The sequence below is a fragment of the Leptinotarsa decemlineata genome, unplaced genomic scaffold (assembly GCF_025532065.1).
Source record: "Leptinotarsa decemlineata unplaced genomic scaffold, Ldec_3_MD MMD2_tig00026282_RagTag_RagTag, whole genome shotgun sequence".
Classification (NCBI taxonomy): Eukaryota; Metazoa; Arthropoda; class Insecta; order Coleoptera; family Chrysomelidae; genus Leptinotarsa; species Leptinotarsa decemlineata.
Genome location: NW_027412668.1, coordinates 5179593 through 5197409, shown reverse-complemented (window position 1 = coordinate 5197409; position 17817 = coordinate 5179593). Strand labels below are relative to the sequence as shown.

The 17817-nt window shown below is 32.5% G+C and overlaps 1 protein-coding gene and 1 long non-coding RNA gene across 2 annotated transcripts; one reads left to right on the top strand and one right to left on the bottom strand.

Annotated features, from left to right (window-relative positions):
- Positions 1–288: 288 nt before the first annotated feature.
- Positions 289–12502, bottom strand: LOC111505002 (XK-related protein 6). The gene is made up of 4 exons (XM_023159739.2): positions 12019–12502; positions 8700–9028; positions 8326–8487; positions 289–3266 (listed from the first exon to the last, which is right to left on the bottom strand). The coding sequence occupies exons 1-4, from the start codon at positions 12303–12305 to the stop codon at positions 2764–2766; spliced, it is 1281 nt and encodes a 426-aa protein (XP_023015507.2). The 5' UTR covers positions 12306–12502; the 3' UTR covers positions 289–2763.
- LOC141484629 (uncharacterized) lies at positions 9676–17060 on the top strand. The gene is made up of 3 exons (XR_012466714.1): positions 9676–9865; positions 14247–14365; positions 16888–17060. It is a non-coding gene; the product is annotated as an uncharacterized lncRNA (long non-coding RNA).
- Positions 17061–17817: the final 757 nt, after the last annotated feature.

Sequence of the window (17817 nt, the reverse complement as noted above, 5' to 3'; positions counted from 1 at the left end):
CCTTGATAACAATGTTTTTGTTTTAATGCTATTATATTTCTGAGAATTTAGTGCCTATTATTATGGAATTGTATTATGAAAGAATATATTTTGGAATAGATTGACAATTTTTTAGTTTTAAATTTTTTGTTGTACTATTCTCGATATTGCTTTTTTCCTTCCAATATGTATGTTACATTGTCCCTACTATAAACATGTAATATTTCTTGGGATCAATACATTTATAATTACTATTATTAAATTTTCACTTTTTTATTTTCCTAAATGGAGGTGGTAAGAAATAAACAATTTTCTCTTTTTTTCAATTTAATTTAAAAAAACAACAGGATATTTACAATATTTTGCATTTTTACACTATTTTCAAATATAATATAAAATATAAACACTTGTACATGTATACGAGTATTGTTCCCTTATAAATTCAGGATTTAAATATCCCAGGCAATTACAAGTTATTAAAGTACTAAATTTTGAGACCAGAACGTTGCATAATACTTTGTAAGACCAATGAAAAAAAATAGTTGATATTGATACCATTTAGATTTCAAATATAATAATCACTAGGAAACACCTCTAACAAATATTCTTTTAAATTTCAACTTCATTTTCATATGAAATAAATTTTTCTGCAAGTTGAAAACCACAAAAGTTCAACTGTTGTGAAAACCCTCTGAAATAGATTTTATTCTCTACCAAAAAAACTGCACTGAACTTGGTATAAAAAAAAAATAACTGAATTTTTTCAACTGTAAATATAACACTGAAAAAACAGATGAAAAAGTCGTTTTATCTTCAACTTTGTTCCTAAATCTGTCCAATAATTTATCAGAAACAATATCAAGACAATTTACAATATCACCTAATCTGTAACAAAACCTTTAACAATAAACAATCATAAAATTTGAAGTGTTAACAATATTTATAACCTTTCTCAAATTACTCACAGTTAAGGCAACATTAGACACAAAAGTTGAATTGGCACTTGGCAGTCTTGGATTAAAGACCTTTTAATACTATCAACTTGTATTTTTGAAATGTATTATTCAACACCGTTTGAACATTGATTTTTCTCAGAATCACTACGTTTGAATCTCATGCAGAGAATGGACAGGCTGTTTCATTATCAGCAACTTCAATAGAAGCTGATTGCCTGGCTGTAACGTTTTAGTAGGCACCTAGAAGTGGGGTACAACACCTAAATACAAACACGATCAAGATCCAAAGTCATTCATGCTCACAAGATAAAACACGACATGTAAATAATAACACAAAAAATTTCATTTATATTATCTTCACCTCAAAAAGAAGTCGTCTCGGTTTCCAATTTAAAAAATAATTCTGTAATATTAAAAAACTGTATGACTGCCAAAAATGTATACTAAATTTATTTGTTTGGGGGTATGGCATCTCTTTCACTGCAAGCATGAAATTTGTTTACTGTGCACACAGTTATACATCAATACATTTCTATATACCACAGATCTAAAAATACTGTTTAAGCTGGTGTAAAAATCAGTACGATATTCATAAGACATCTCACAACGTTTTATCAAGAACTTCATCTAAAACTGTAGACAGTAGATCAAGTTGACGAATTGTCAAAATTATTAGTTGGATATCACATTCTTGATCAGACAGTACCTATAATGTAGTATTCTATTTACCAAACATCAACAGCTCATAAGAACATGTGATATTAGTTAGGAAAGTACAAAAATTGTCATATATTCAAATTTCTCGCATAATTTGAAGGCATTTTATCAGGATGCTGAATTAATTAAACTCGAAAGTCTTATCAAACACTTTGAAGGATATCTGCAAGGAAAGTCATTTTTCTTTATCTAGGGGAGATTTATCTATTTGTTTCACACTTCAAAAGTACATAAGATTTTGTGACAGTTGGGAGCTGTCTTGAAAAATAATGACATACATGTACCAATTTCAAAGTTCGATTTTGCATAATATAGTTTCAGGCGTGAAGACACGCCTGATGGAACCATTGTATAGCGAAACACATATTGCATTTTTGTAAAACAGTTTAGTAAAAGTTTCTTGAATATCTCACATTTAATTTTTGAAAGAAATGCAATGAATACCACAAAATAATGGCTACTTTCTTATCTATACTCGTTGAGCATTCATTTCCAATTCGAAAAAGTAAAAAAGAAATCCCAGGAGGAACATTTTCGAGTCTAAATTATTCAATGAGGTGGACTTTGGATGTACCAAGGAGCCAGATGATCAAAAAATTTTGTTTTGATGAAAATATTGTCATTTAAGATGGAAGCAGGCAACAAGTGCGATTCTGGTGCCTTTTCCATAATATATTAACCATTTATTTGTTGATTCTGACAAAACTAAGATTGAATATAAAAAAAGTTTTCTCTCTTTTTGATCTATTGTTTTTGTTTGTAGAAATTTATGAAGTGAAACAGCCTCTTTGCTATTTAAAAGTATAGAATGCTCTAGCTGAATAAAACAAAGTGTGAAATTATCATTAGTCATTTCTTCATCAGTAATCACAAGCATTTCCATACATGAGGTTGATGGACAGCCCATACACCCCACTTCTGAAAGAGTGTGATGTAACATTGCTTTCAAATCTCAAAGAAGAAATCCTACATCATCACTCTACATTTATCTGACAGATTTCAGAAGAGGAATCTACTTTCTGAAGTGTAAACCCTCGGCTCTTGCAAATACCCAAATAAATCTAACCTCAAACGTATCATTTCCATTGTCTTTTCAGACATAAACCAACGATCAAGATCTCGATCTAACGTTGTAAGACTTGCTGTAACCCGGACATTCCGATTCCAGATAATCCGAATCCAGGCTGGGAATTTTCGACCTGTTCATCAGAGAAGGGTGGCAATACCTGTAGTAAATAAATAAAAATGCGATACCCATTAAAAATGCGATGACCTGCCCGCCGGCGGCTCCGTAGTAGAGCACAGGATTATCTGCAGAGTTATTGGCCACGCACCACACCACCAGGGCGGCAGTATTTTCCATGAAGCAAACCAGGTAGTAGGCGAGGTAGATGTATCTCGACGGACCGTCTCGGGGCGAGATGAAGGCCGTCACGTAAGCGAAGCCTAAGGCTACAGAGAGCAGGAGTTCCTCGCACCGGCTGCTGCAAGCAGCTGTTTGGTGTTGTCCCAGGGCTAGCCAGATGAACATCACGCCCCAGTGCAGAGCACAAACGCAGCCCATCCAAGCGGGAAATATTGTCGCGATAAGGCTGAGAGCCAATACTCGGGACCCTATAAAAAAAAAACAAAACTGTTCTTATGAAAATTCTCAAGTGAGTAAAAAAAAACTCAGAAAAGTATGTATTTCATTCTAATTGAAAACAAAACGAGCCTGATGTGTTTCAAAAAAAGATACATCAAAGACTATTTCGACAGATACATACGAGGACGTATGTATACGTAAGTCAATTGTCATTTAAAGTTTGGAAGAGAACAGCACAGCCAATTTTGAACGACAACTGATATGGTCGACACTGACCTATTTCTAGATAATTGAAATATCAAATTCATACAATCGCAACAAAAATTTCAGCCATTTAGATCATTATCAAAGAATTATGTAATTTTTAGGTAGGTATATGTCATTTCATGTGTGTTATTACATTTTTGTAAAAAATTTTCATCATTGTATGATTCAACAACTAGACATTCGCATTCAAATTGAAAGTATTAACACAACTTCAACTTTTCCACTTTTATTTATTTATTTATGTATATACACGGGCAAGCCAAATTCAGATATAAGTAGTACAGTGCTATGTAGTACTTGATGCAATACAGTGGATTAAAAGTAAATTATAAATAATATAATTTCAACGTAAGATAACAAGTAGAATATTTAAGAAAAATTAAAATGTACTTTGTTAAATTTTATTTGTGAACTTAGTTTTGCTCAAATTGTGTTTCTGGGTATTTGTGTTTTTAAATTGTTTCTTTTCTCTTATTCTTTGAAGTGCTATACATACCAGATTTTTTAACAAGCTTTGTCAATAAGATTGTATTTTCTGGGACAATAAAGTATCTGTCTGTCTATATCAATCTATGACAATAAGAATAAGGTTTTTAAAGCGGGAAACTGATATATTGAAGGCTATTTCAAGAGTTAAGCAATGGAAGAGTTCTGGGAATAAAGCTGTTGTATGAAGAATTGAATCTGTTAAAAAAAAACGTGAAACGTTTGCACTTGTCTAGTTGAACGACTGGGGACATGTAAAGATATTTTGGAGAGAAGCTTGGGGCTGATACTCAGTCCGTTGAATAGAAGTAGTAATCTCAATGTTTTCTGCGAGCCTCAAGAGAAGGTATATTCAAAATGCATTCCAATACAGTATAGTCATAGTAAACATGCATCTTGAAGGCAATATATCACAGGAAATTGTGCTGTACAGCCTCGAGTTTCACTTTTTGTATAATGTAATGAGGAGACCAAACTGTGGAACAATAATCGAGATGAGATCTAATCAGGGAAAAATAAAGAGATTTAATAGCAGTGATGTTGGTGAAATCACGAGTGGTTCTTTTATGAAGCCAAGCATCTTCATAGATTTTTGAATTACAGCGAAAATGTGTGATTTTCAGCTAAGTGTGGAGTCTAGGATCACACCTATATCTTTGGTTTCAATAGCAGAATGTAAGGTCCGATTATTTATACTATATTCGAAAGTGATTGGGTGATGTGTTCGACGAAAGCGAAGAATTTGGCATTTGGATGCATTCAAACACATGTCATTTTGCGAACACCAGTTAGATTTGCAATCTATATCGTTTCGTAGACACAATGTATCAGCTTCACTTTTAATTATTTTAAAACATTTTAAATCGTCGGCAAATAACAAAGCTTCGCTTTCATGGAAACAGCTGATTAGATCGTTGATAAAAAGGTTAAACAAGGTTTTAATATAAATAATCATTTCATAGCCCCCTGAAGATGAGAGTAACCATTGTCAAAATATTAGAAATATAATGTTTCAAGACTACACTTTTCACTGTTGTCCCAAACAATTTCAAGGTTTTGTTCTTAACAGGTCGGAGGTTTTTTGCCTAATTCCACTATTGCTATCTCGGAAAGTGCAAGATCAACAAGGTTGAATAAATTGGATAAAAGTTCCCTATTTTGGGGAACTAGAATAATCTCTTTTCAGATCGATAATATTAGTGGTTGTTTTCGAAATATTCACCAAAAACTAGAATTGTTGAATCTCCTTTTTTGACTCTACCACCTTCACTTTGAATGATATTAGAAAAAGGCAAACGAACTTTCAATACTGTTTCATATTTGTGCATGTGCATTTGTTCTTCAATAATTTAGAGCTTATGCTTGAAAAATTGCCAATTTCATCCTTTATTATTTTAACAGGAGATTTCAATATTAACTTTGCTGATTCTAATGCACCCCATACACAACATTTAATCAATTTATTGAATTCATTTAATCTCATGATGCACTTAAATTCACCAACACGCGTTTCACAATATTCCTGTACCACTATTGACTATGTTTGTACAAATTTCCCAGACTCTCCAACATGCAATGTAATTCCCTCAGGTCTCTCTGATCATGAGGCTATATTGTGCTCACTAAAATTAAACTCTTGTCATAATAAAAAAAGGACTGAATTTGGTAGAATATATAGCAAGAGAAACTGTAATAGGTTCAATCTATTATGCTCTGATATAAAGTGGAACAACATTCTATCTCTAGATGATCAAAACCAATTTACGGAGTTCTATAATTATCTCTTAATCGCTTTTGATGAGTCATTCCCCGTGAAAAAGTTGAAACATAAAAAAAAATGGCTCACTGAGGGCATAAAAACTTCATCCATAAATTTACGATGTCTACATTATTTGAGAAAATTTACAAATGACAATGAATTTCACAATTATTTCTTGAAATATCGTTCAATTTACAGGCACACTATTAAACTTGCTAAAGAAATCCACTATAAAAATAAAATAATTCAAGCTGAAAACAAAAGTAAAGAAACTTGGCAAATAATTAATGACCTCAGGGTCACCAGTGCAAGATAAATGAAATACCTATTTCCCCGGATATTTTAAACAATTACTTTTGTACAATTGCTAATCAGCTTAGTAATAGTCTAAATCCCATAGAAGATCCTTTTATTCATATAAAATATCATCAAATTAATGAAACTTTCATTTTGTATGACAGTGATCTCCAAGAACTGAAATTAACTATTTCAAATATTAAAAATAAGAAAACATCCGGTTTTGATGAAATATCAATCCGTATTATAGAAAGTCTACCTGATGAAACATTATCAATTCTGGTTCACCTGATTAATAAATCTTTCCATATTGGTCTATTTCCTCACCAACTTAAAACCTCTGTAATAATTCCATTATTTAAAGGAGGGGACCCCGAAGTTTCAGCCAACCACCGTCCAATTGCCATCATTCCCACTATTGCGAAAATAATAGAAAAATTAGTGAAACATAGACTCCTTAACTTTTTAGAAAAGCACAAAGTTATAAGTACTGCACAATTTGGATTCCAAAATAAAAGAAATACAACTGATGCAATTTTTCACACACTTTTTGAAATTTACACTGGAATCAATGGTGGCGAAGGGGTTGCGGCAGTGTTTTATGATCTGTCTAAAGCATTTGATTGCGTTGATCATAAAATTCTGCTGCAAAAACTTCACTACTATGGTTTCAGGGGTCTTTCCTACCAGTGGATTCAATCATACATATCAAAAAGAAAACAAATGGTCAAAACTACAGAATGCTCGGGTATGGAAAAAGTCAATTGCGGGGTTCCTCAGGGCTCCGTCCTCGGACCAATTCTATTCCTACTTTACATAAATGATTTAACATACATCAAAATCTCGGGCAAATTCACTCTATTTGCCGATGACATCTCTATTATTTGGCATAATAAAGACACTGATATTCTAAAAATACAAGTTGAGAACGATTTAACAAAAGTCTTCATCTGGTGTGAATCGAATCGTCTCTCATTCAATATACAGAAAACCAATTTGATGACTTTCAAATGTAATTTTGATGACTTAAATATTAACTCGAAGAATATTGGAAATATAGGTACTGTGAATACTAATTGATGATAGACTTAAATTTGATAATCACTTGACTGTTCTTAAAAAAAAATTATCTTCCGGTTGCTATGCAGTTATACTAATCTCTAAAGAATTAAGTTTTCCAACTGCTAAAATTGTATATTATTCATTATTTGAATCACACTTAAGATATGGCATTCCATTTTGGGGCAGTTGCTGTAATTTTCTGTTCAATAGCATATTCATTTTACAAAAACGTGCCATTAGGTACATGTGTAAAGCTAAATTTAACGACCACTGTAAACCTCTATTTAAATATCATAAAATTCTAACTGTAGTAGCATTGTATATTTTAGAAACGGTACTTATTGTAAAAAAACATTTGAATAAATTTGGTTCAAATTCTTCACATTACGTAACTCGGCAAAGTAATGACATCAAACTCCCACTGCCTACCATGTCTCTTGTATATGACTCTTTTATCTACAAAGGTGGCAAAATATATAATCACCTACCACTTGCAATAAAAACCATTGGATCCTTCTATAAATTCAAAAGAGCAGTAAAAAATCTATTATTAGACAGAGCCTATTACAGTCTGAATGAATACTTTAGTGAAACACTAGAATAATCCTTATTTAATTTCCATATGTCGCATAGTGTTGCTCATCTTTAATTATGTATAGTTGTGTAGATTTATATAGTATTAAGTGTGACATGTTACCTTTTATTAACAAGTTTAATTGTTGTTGACATATTTTCTCTCTGTATCAGTGCTATGTATATTTTATATATATATATATATATATATATATATATATATATATATATATATATATATATATATATATATATATATTTTTATTTTTCAACTTTGTAACCATGATGTTATTCATGAACAATAAAGTACTTTCTCTCTCTCTCTCTATTTGTTATAATCTGATATAAACCAATTTGCAATGGGACGTTTCGTTCATTAGATTTCATCATCAACTTAATTTTTTTAAAAACGGACCTGTATAATAATACATAGCTGAATTGGTTTTTACAGTGGCTACAAAAATCGATGAAAAAAACTCATTTATTCTCAAGCAGCAAGTGTTTGCATATTGTCTAGTTGTTGTTAGTAGACGCTCGTTTCATCATTATCGCCAAACCGAAGGTACATATTAATTTTTAGTCTCTTACTTAATTACATAATTATAGTATCTTATAATAATATACCTCATATTTATTCAACTTACAAGCACTCATTAGTTGCCAACAGAAAGCAACAACGACGCCTCCCCATTTGATGTTAACTTTGTCGTCCCTTGCATGCCGCACCGAGCGATGATAGGAGGTGAGCGACCATGCTATCGAAATCAACGCTGCAAATACAGTCCATGCTTGAAGCACGGCAACATCTAAAAAAAGACACATTCATATATTTCAACATTTCTTCATTATTACATTTACTGCTATTGAAGACATCTATCAGCCAAACCAATTAGGATTGCAAAATCCATAATAATTCACCAATTGTATCCCATTACAGATAAAAATCATCTTCAATTGAGACCAATCAACATTTGACCCCGAAACGAGGCAATCGAAACCATTAATTCATGGAACTCACTTATATTCAAGGCTGCCTTCTCCCGATGGATGATGTGATACAACAAGATTACCAGCTGCAAAATTGCTTGGAGAGCAGAGTGCAGGAAACAGTGGAAAAGCCTCAACAGGCACACTGTGTTTGTGTCTTCATCCAACATACGTCTGTACAATACAGCATGTTTCGCAGCGTTGCCGGTCGCAGCAGCAATTTTACTCCGTATACCGTAAATGAGGGTGTCAACATATCTGAGGAGCGGGGTTAGCTGCAACAGTAGGAACACTATTCGTATTATCCACTGAGTAACTGACTCTCGTTCCAAGGAAGGATCGTCATGGTCTACTATGTACCTGAAACAGAATTACAAAGAGTCTGTTAATTAGTCTAATAATGAAATAATTATTATCTTCGATTTGTACATATTCTATGTGAATTAAATATATGTTTTTGCACATTACCATGAATCATCAATTTTTTCATATAGGATTCCAGAGTTCGACTGATTTGCTACCAGAAAATGATCAGCCAAATATGAGACACATAATTGGAATAACGAGTTCATATTTAAAAATTTACACGAGTTGTACCAGATACTTGATGTATGTTGGCAAAAATGCAATCTACCCTTATATTTGTGTACCTAGTTTACTCTTGTTATTTTTCATAATTTTTTGCTGGATTCCATCGGAATTGGTTTCGAAACTAATTTTCTTTACATTTCTAGAAACTGTGGATTGCAAATTTTTGAAAATTTATCAAAAACAAAAATTGTCCCAAGCTAACCTAACCCAACCCCAAAGTTGATAGATTTTACTTTCCTTATTGGTGACAGTGATAGCAAATAAAGATCTACTTTTCTATTTAGGTGGTCTTATTTCTCTGGCCAGCAAAGTATTTTCTCCAAAAATTCATAATAAACAAAAAAGGTTAGGTTTTATGATCAGAATAGAGATGGCAGTAGTTGTTCAAAAACTACTACAGTATTGGAAAGTACACAATCTATAAAGCATATGTTTCAAGTTTGAAGACGCTGCGCTGTTTAGTATTCGTCTGGCCGCCATTAATGGCAAATGTTTTCAGCAAATTTGTGAATATGGAGAAAATTGGCCATCGTTATGTGGTACAATACTTTCATATGAAAAGCCTCAGCCCAACCAATATAAAAGATGAACTGGATTCTACTCAGGGTGAGTCTGTTCCTTCCTTTACAACAGTAAAATATTGGGTAGCAGAGTTTAAATGTTAAGACGAGCATCGCAGTGGTCGACCGAATGAGGTGACGAGCTAGCAGACTTAGGCATTTCAGAAAATGCGGTACATCATATATTATCTGAAAATTTGGACATGTGTGCAAGATGGGTGCCGCGTTTGCTCACACTCAATCAAAAACATCTTGAAGATGTTTCAATGAGTGTTTGGCGAAGCAAAAAGCAGAATTTTTGCTTCGATTCATAACCATAGATGGGTGGAATAATTCTCAATGACTGTCTTGAAAACAGTAAAACTATCAACAGCGAGTATTATGCGAACTTACTGAGTGAAGAAATCGAGCAAAAACGTCAGTAGTTGGCTAAGAAAAAAGTGTTGTTTCATCAAGATAATGTGCCAGCTCACAAATCCATTATCACGATTAAAAAAATTATTGAATTGCTACCTCCTGCAGCCTATTCATCAGATTTAGCCCCCTCGGGATATTTTCAGTTCCCGAACTTAAAAAAATGACTCAGTGGTCAAAGATGTTCTAACGATGAAGAAGTGATATCGGCAGTTAATGGCTGTTTTGAGGAGTAAATTCTCATTATAAAAACGGTATCGAAATTATTGAACGTCACTGGGAAAGTGTATAGAGCTGTAAGAAGATTATGTTGAAAAATAAATAATTTTTTTTCCAAAATTTTTGTTTTTTTCCTGTTTTCCTGTTGGTTAGTCTTTCAAAATAAACAAAAATGTTAACTGGCATTATCATACCACCTGAAACTTTACACTATATTCCATGAGTTACTAAAGGTAATTTGGAAAAAATAACCTTCAATTATTTTGGAAAAAACCGAATTTTAAAATCCCCTAATCATTAAGCCTGGAGATATTTTATGGCAAGATTTAATATCACTAATAAATCTATTATCATACATTTCTGATCATAAAAACTCAATCTTAGTTCAAAATTTACTCTGAGAACAACTATGAAAATAGATTAGGAGATAATGGTAAGTGCTTAATGATAAATAAGTACAAAAATATTAAATTACATTTCATTTTGAATGGTAGAATGGTCTCTTTTTGAATCATTATAATCATAACCAAAGGTATTAACTTATAATTATTTAAAATAAACCCTTTTTGGCATTTCAATTATTCAATTGTATGAAGAAATTGGGAAATTTACAAAAAAAAAAAAATGGAAAATATCCTGAAATATCAAAGACACAAACTAGAAGAAAATGTTTTTCCACAGATTCCAATATTATGAAAGCATTCAAGAAATTGAGTAAACTTCTTTCTGACTGTCTGAACTTATGTCATGAGGAATCGATAACCTGTGTTTCCACGTGAAACCATTTTTTTCACTCGAGAATAAAAAATAGAGGTTGATATACATCGTATATAGTATACTGATCACCCGATCTTCTCAGTTTAAATCATTTATGATCAATTTATCAATGTGTTTTTATTAATCATAACTATATTTTAATGTTAACTGAAGACATTATTATTATTACTATTATTATTTTTTGTATATGAACACTTTTTTATTAACAGTTTTTTGGTAATTCCAAAGAATGATTGTTTCAGTCGATAATTTAATTAGGGTTATGAAGAATCTTCCAATTAAACTTTTGAAACATTTAGGTTTCATTCAATAACAAGTACAAATACATTGAACCACACCAGAACAAAAGACAAGTCATATCCTGATGATGCTAACTTGGTTAGCAAAACACATGTCAAGTCAGTACTTTTCAACAACTGAATGTCTATATAATAAACGACTTAAAGATGATTAAATAATACACAGTGAATTAATAACTTCAACAGTTTCCATTATGAATTATTTCAGATACTAGTTTTTTTATTATAAATGAATTTGTATTCTGTATATTGTATTTTGTTTAAAAAAAATGTGCAAAGGCAAAAGCTTATTCTTCAAATATATAAATTATTCTTAAAACTCATTTCTAAATCAAGGTTTTGTGTAACTTTCATTCCACAATCAAATATTGCAAAATGTGTCTAGATTCCCTGAACACTCACAGATATTTCTGCCCAAATATTTCTCATTGATGCAAGTGATAAAAATACTCTTGTTTGGGAAAACAAATTTTCTAAAATAAAAACTTACCATCGAAAGCTGAAGGTCGTCATAAAAAAAGCAGGGATGATCAAAAATGTTAGCGTCAAGGCAAAATATAATCCATGGCCACTGATGAAGTAAAAATACAGCAAAAAGCAAGCCAAAACTATATCTAGGACATAGGTTATGATCGATAATGCAATACAAACTACATAAAATACGTCGAAATGTCCAGAATCCGTGAATTTATCAACGTTGTCACTAGGTTTTAAGTTCTCGATTTTTGCCAAGGAAGGTTCCCTTGAAAATCGCACTACTGTGCAATCATCTGCCATTTCATAATAAACAAGTGAAAGCTAATTGAACATCTTGCACTTAATGTGAACACTGCAGAACTTGAACTTATATTTTAAACATCGTGAAACTTGCAGTCCTGACTATCTGAAATTTCCCTACCAATAATATACATTAGAGAAATACAAAAAAAAAAAAGTTTGTACTTTTTAATTGAAAGCAAAGACTCAACGTAATAACAACACGAAAACAAATACACAAAATGAATGACAGAAAACATAAAACCACAGAACAAGATTTATAGTTCTGTGCATAAAACGCATTTTTTTTGTAGTAGTTGACACTGTTGGTAGTTGTCAGTGTATTGCTGCCAACATTGAACGTTAACTTAAACTTTTAAAACTGCCACTAGGTCGCTCTGCAAAACGAAGGGATAAATAGACCATTGGAAATTGAATGATTTCAGTTTCATATTCGAAATATACAAGATATGGCCCAATATGTGGTAACCATAAAAACAATATTGGTAGAGCAAACTTCTCATATAGCTGTTCAATTCAAGGAGCATCTCTGAAAATATATTAAGTTGATATTATTTTCGGTTCAACGGTTTCAACGTTAACGCAGTAGTTTCAGGTTAGATAAATTCAACTATTTTTCGTTTGACTACTTATTTTTTTGCCATTATCGACTAGTGAATCCTGCCAAATAAAGATCAATATTGGCAGATCAAGATCTACCATTTATTTTTTGTTGTTGTTTTATAATTTCATAATTTGCATTACTTTCTCTTTTTCAATAAATTCTGTCAGTATTTTTATAGTTAATTAGTTTCTCTCAGCAGCCTTATGAGGCATTTATTTTTTCAAATGCACCTGTATACTAGGATCTTTGTATATAGTCTATACAAAGCTAGGATTGTACCATTGTCTAAGGATTTAATTGTACTGCAGTTTTCACTGAAATTTGTTATTTCTATTATCATACAGATGACACTAGTGTATCAAATTGTTTTTGTTGGAATTATTTCTTATTCAGTTATTTAAATGAAACATCTTCAATTTATTATCTTATTAATCTCGGTCGGTCGGTAGCCAAGCGGTTCGGCGTGGGTGCTTTGTTCACTCACTCGAATTGACTGCCGTGTTGGTCGGTGGTTCAAGCCCTAGTCTGAATGATCGATCTTCACTTGCTATCGTCCAACCCGTGTTAGGAATCACACGTTAAAAGGTAAGACCTCGTTAATCCTTAGCTCGCACAAGTTTCGACTTCTGAGGGTTGTCGTTCGTAGGGGTGCGACAGCTGGTTAACGGAAAAACAGATTTTTTCAAACAGATTAATGGTTTCCGATTCAGTAAATTTTACTACCCATATATACCTACATGTTATATGCCTATGATTTGATTCCGCATCTTCAATTTATAAAGATTGTTTGTGTTCTATATATTAGAGCAACAATTGAGGTTTTAAACTTATAATTTCTGTGTTTTTTTTAAACGATAAACCTACTACCTTATATTTCATCTACATACAATTATTTATCTCTGTTTCTCTGTAAGTCCTGCGAAGCTGAAATTTGGTATATAGGTGCTTCTTAGGTCTTAGAGATTCGCACCAAGAAAGGATTTTCAAATATTCCATCTGGGGCGCCCCGCCGCGGAAAAAAGGAGCGTTGATAAAATAAGGTTATCTTTTCATCACTGTTTCTCTATGCCCTTGAATTTCCGATGGGTGAATTTATATTTAGTATCAGCATTACACCCGTGCGGAGCCGGGGCGGATAGCATATTATAAAAATTTTCTTGTAAGATTTCATCATCAATCATTTCAATAACATTTCTTTATCTTTCATGAATAAACAACCAACTGTATCAACAATCTCTATTACCTTGGACTAAAATTTTCAATTGAAATGTTCGATCTCTTCAACTAATCGTCATCAAACAATTAATTGACTTTAACTGCAAATGTAATGTTTGCAGATTTTCTCCTTCATTAACTGAAATGTCGAGATTTGAAGAATTATCCAACCGTAGGCAGATAAAAGTGGCGTACCTATAACATGTTGAGCTGATTGATGTCATGCAGTAATTAAAACCAGGTATAGTAATTTTACCTATATTGAATTATTTGCGGCTTTAACCGAACTTCAAAAATTATCTCTATGTATGATGACTATCTATAGAATTACGAATAAATACTAGGCATTTAGATAACTTGTAACCCGATTTTCTTCCTCATGGAAAGTAGTCCAAACACTTCACCATCACCATCTCGATCTACCAAAGTTGCGTTATTTCCACCACAAAGCAGTACCTATAACGCGTTCTATAATCCAGTATTTTGTTACCATCTCCGGCATTTCTATGGTACCTACTGACGAGTAACCTGGATCCCCAGCCAGGTAACAAAACTTTTCCATCGACATATATCAGCGACATCACATTGTCATTTTGACACGACACATTTTTCACATTCTTTCGAGAAAGGCTGCAGATGTCTGCATTAACTTTTTGATAATGTTAACGAATTGTTATTTGCAACGCCTTCCGGAGGAAATTTGTCTGCAACTTCGTGATATAAAATGACGAATTAGATATAGAGGAGCTATCATTTAACTACATCAACCAAAGCAAAGTAATTGGCTTATCGGTTGTAAGTATTACATTGAATAGAAGATCAATAGCACAGAATATTGAAATGGTTCATCATAGGATTGCAAATGATTCCGTGATTGGTGTGGTGTAAAATGGACTTTTGAATGAATATGGTTCAAAAAATATAAATACCGTAGAACTTTAGGGTAAATTTTCGTTATGTGGACACCCGGCGATTTTGAAAAAATTTTTGACTGTACTTACGTATTTTGATGCGTAGATTACGAATCCGAAAGAAAAAAGCGGCGCTCTCCCTTATTTAAAAAGTTAGTTACGGCCCTTCAAAGTTCAGAAAAGGGCAACTTTTCAGCCTTCTTTTTCACTAAATAAACTATTTAAAAACACAAGCATTTATTCACTAGGTCACCTTTACACCTTATTCCTCCTTCTTTAACACTTTTCACTTCAATAATCAACATTTTTCTTATAAAAATGTTAAAAAATGTACGGAGCTGCTTTTTGGTTACATATCACTATATTTTACGTTTTTAAGGTTGATGATATGGTTGGTACGACTGATGCAGTTCATATTCCTGAAGTAATTCAAATGTTTTTTACCTTCATTCTTTAGATCGTAAATTGGTTTTTGGTGATGTATTACGAATTTGAAATAGTAGGCGACGGCAAATACCAACCGATTTTTTCTGAATGTCACTAGTAACTAACTTAAAAATAGAATAATGTCACCAGGAGAAGCATTCGTTTTTAAATTAAGTTTTTTATAAGAAAAATGTTGATTATTGAAGTGAAAAGTGTTGAAGAAGGAGGAATAAGGTGTAAAGGTGACCTAGTGAATAAATGCTTGTGTTTTTAAATAGTTTATTTAGTGAAAAAGAAGGCTGAAAAGTTGCCCTTTTCTGAACTTTGAAGGGCCGTAACTTTTTGAATAAGGGAGAGCGCCGCTTTTTTCTTTCGGATTCGTAATCTACGCATCAAAATACGTAAGTACAGTCAAACATTTTTTCAAAATCGCCGGGTGTCCACATAACGTAAATTTACCAAAAGTTTTACATTTTCTTTATACTTAATATTGATCGCGAACAGATTTTATATCTACATATAAATTGTGTAACGTGACAATTTGATGGGTTTCATTTAATTTGAAATTACGAACAAAAGACAATCTAGAATAGAATGGCGATCTCGAACAAGTAAAGTTGGCTTTGATAAAAAAGCGAACGACGAACGACAGCCAGCGAAACGTGATCTTCGCATCGGAAGAGCAAGCTAGCACAACGATTTCATAATGCACATAAAAATGGCCGAACTGCAGGCGTACTTTCTATCTAAATAATTTGTAGAAATTGTCGTTATTTCGATGGGATCTCACGATCGGATGACAATCAAAAATCGTGATGAAAAGATAAAAACCTGGCAAAACGTCTATGATAATAACGCGAATGAGCTTTTCGAGGAAAAGATTTCAAATTTGGGAGTGAATATAACGAGGTTAGGCAATTCATCTCAAGGAGATATCACGTTAAAATACTTCAGATTTATGTATTTGATAGTATCACCTGAGTATATATACAAGGGGAAATTCAATGAGAACGTCTGTGTTGTTGTATGTCATATACCAAGTGGTTCAAAATTCGACCCTGATCTCTCTTTGAAGCGGGATTTTTCCTGACACTTAATAAAACCGAAACACATGTTTCTCTGTACAGTAGCACAAACTACAACTACTCCTATGTTCTTTTATTCTTTGGGAATATGTTTTCCAAGTTTGGCCAATATAAGTTTTTGGCCAATTTATACATTCCTGATCCGATTCTTAAATATTCAAATATTTCAAACTCTCTCAAGTAACGATGCATAGTAGAGTCGTGGTAATCGCAGTAAGTTTTGTTGTTGTCGGTGTTGTAGTTATGGTTGTGACTTATTTTATTAAACAAAAACCCACAAATGGGGACAAAAACTTAAAAATAGTAATAACGAGAGTGATAACAACACAGACTTTTTCCAGGGTAGTGATTCCAATAGCGATGGTGAACAATGCAAAAAAGAGATACCAGTGAATGAAATTCAGATGCATTTGAATATTGAAACACAGAGAGTATCATTCAAGGTATATAAGAATCTACATCTCAAGTTTGGTTTTGAGGGAAACAAACTATTACAAGCAACATCAGATTTGACCGAAATTCCTTTCTCAACTGTACGTAAAATAGTCAAAAACAAACCTTATGAAAGCAAGACGCGGTGTGATACAGGATTACTAAAACCTTTATATCTGCATCTAATAAAATCATTGAAAAAAACAATATACGACTGTTACAAAAGCAATGAGATTCCTAAAACTGAAATCATTAAAATGACATTGAATACTTCCACCCATAACTTGAGCTCCTGTGACAAAACTCTTCAGAATTGGATAAAGAAAGTGGGATTTAAATTTAAAATAATAAACAAACGTCAAGCAGTTATAGAAAGCAGAAGAATAGTGGAATTTCATAACAAATACAACAAATAACTAAATATAGACAAGAACAACAGTATATTTTCTATTTGGACGAAACTTGGTATGACACTCACGACACACTAAAGGGTGGACTGATGGTTCGAGAATGTGTACGCCTAACATGCCTGCAAACAAAGGATCGCGATTAATAATTGTGCATTGCGGAGGAAGTGAAGGATGGGTTCCGAATTCTTTGAAATTATGTGAAAAAAAACTTGAGGACTGCAATGTTGACTATCATAAAAACATGGAAGCTATTATTTTTGAGTAATGGTTTGAAAACACATTGATCCCAAATTTGGACGATGTTGGAAGGTAGGTTGCACTATATCGTTTACTTGAACTATACTAGAGTAGAAATAAATCTGAATCTCGATCTGAACTGTGTATCTGAAAATGATTACTTCAATATAAACACCTATAGTCCGTTCATAA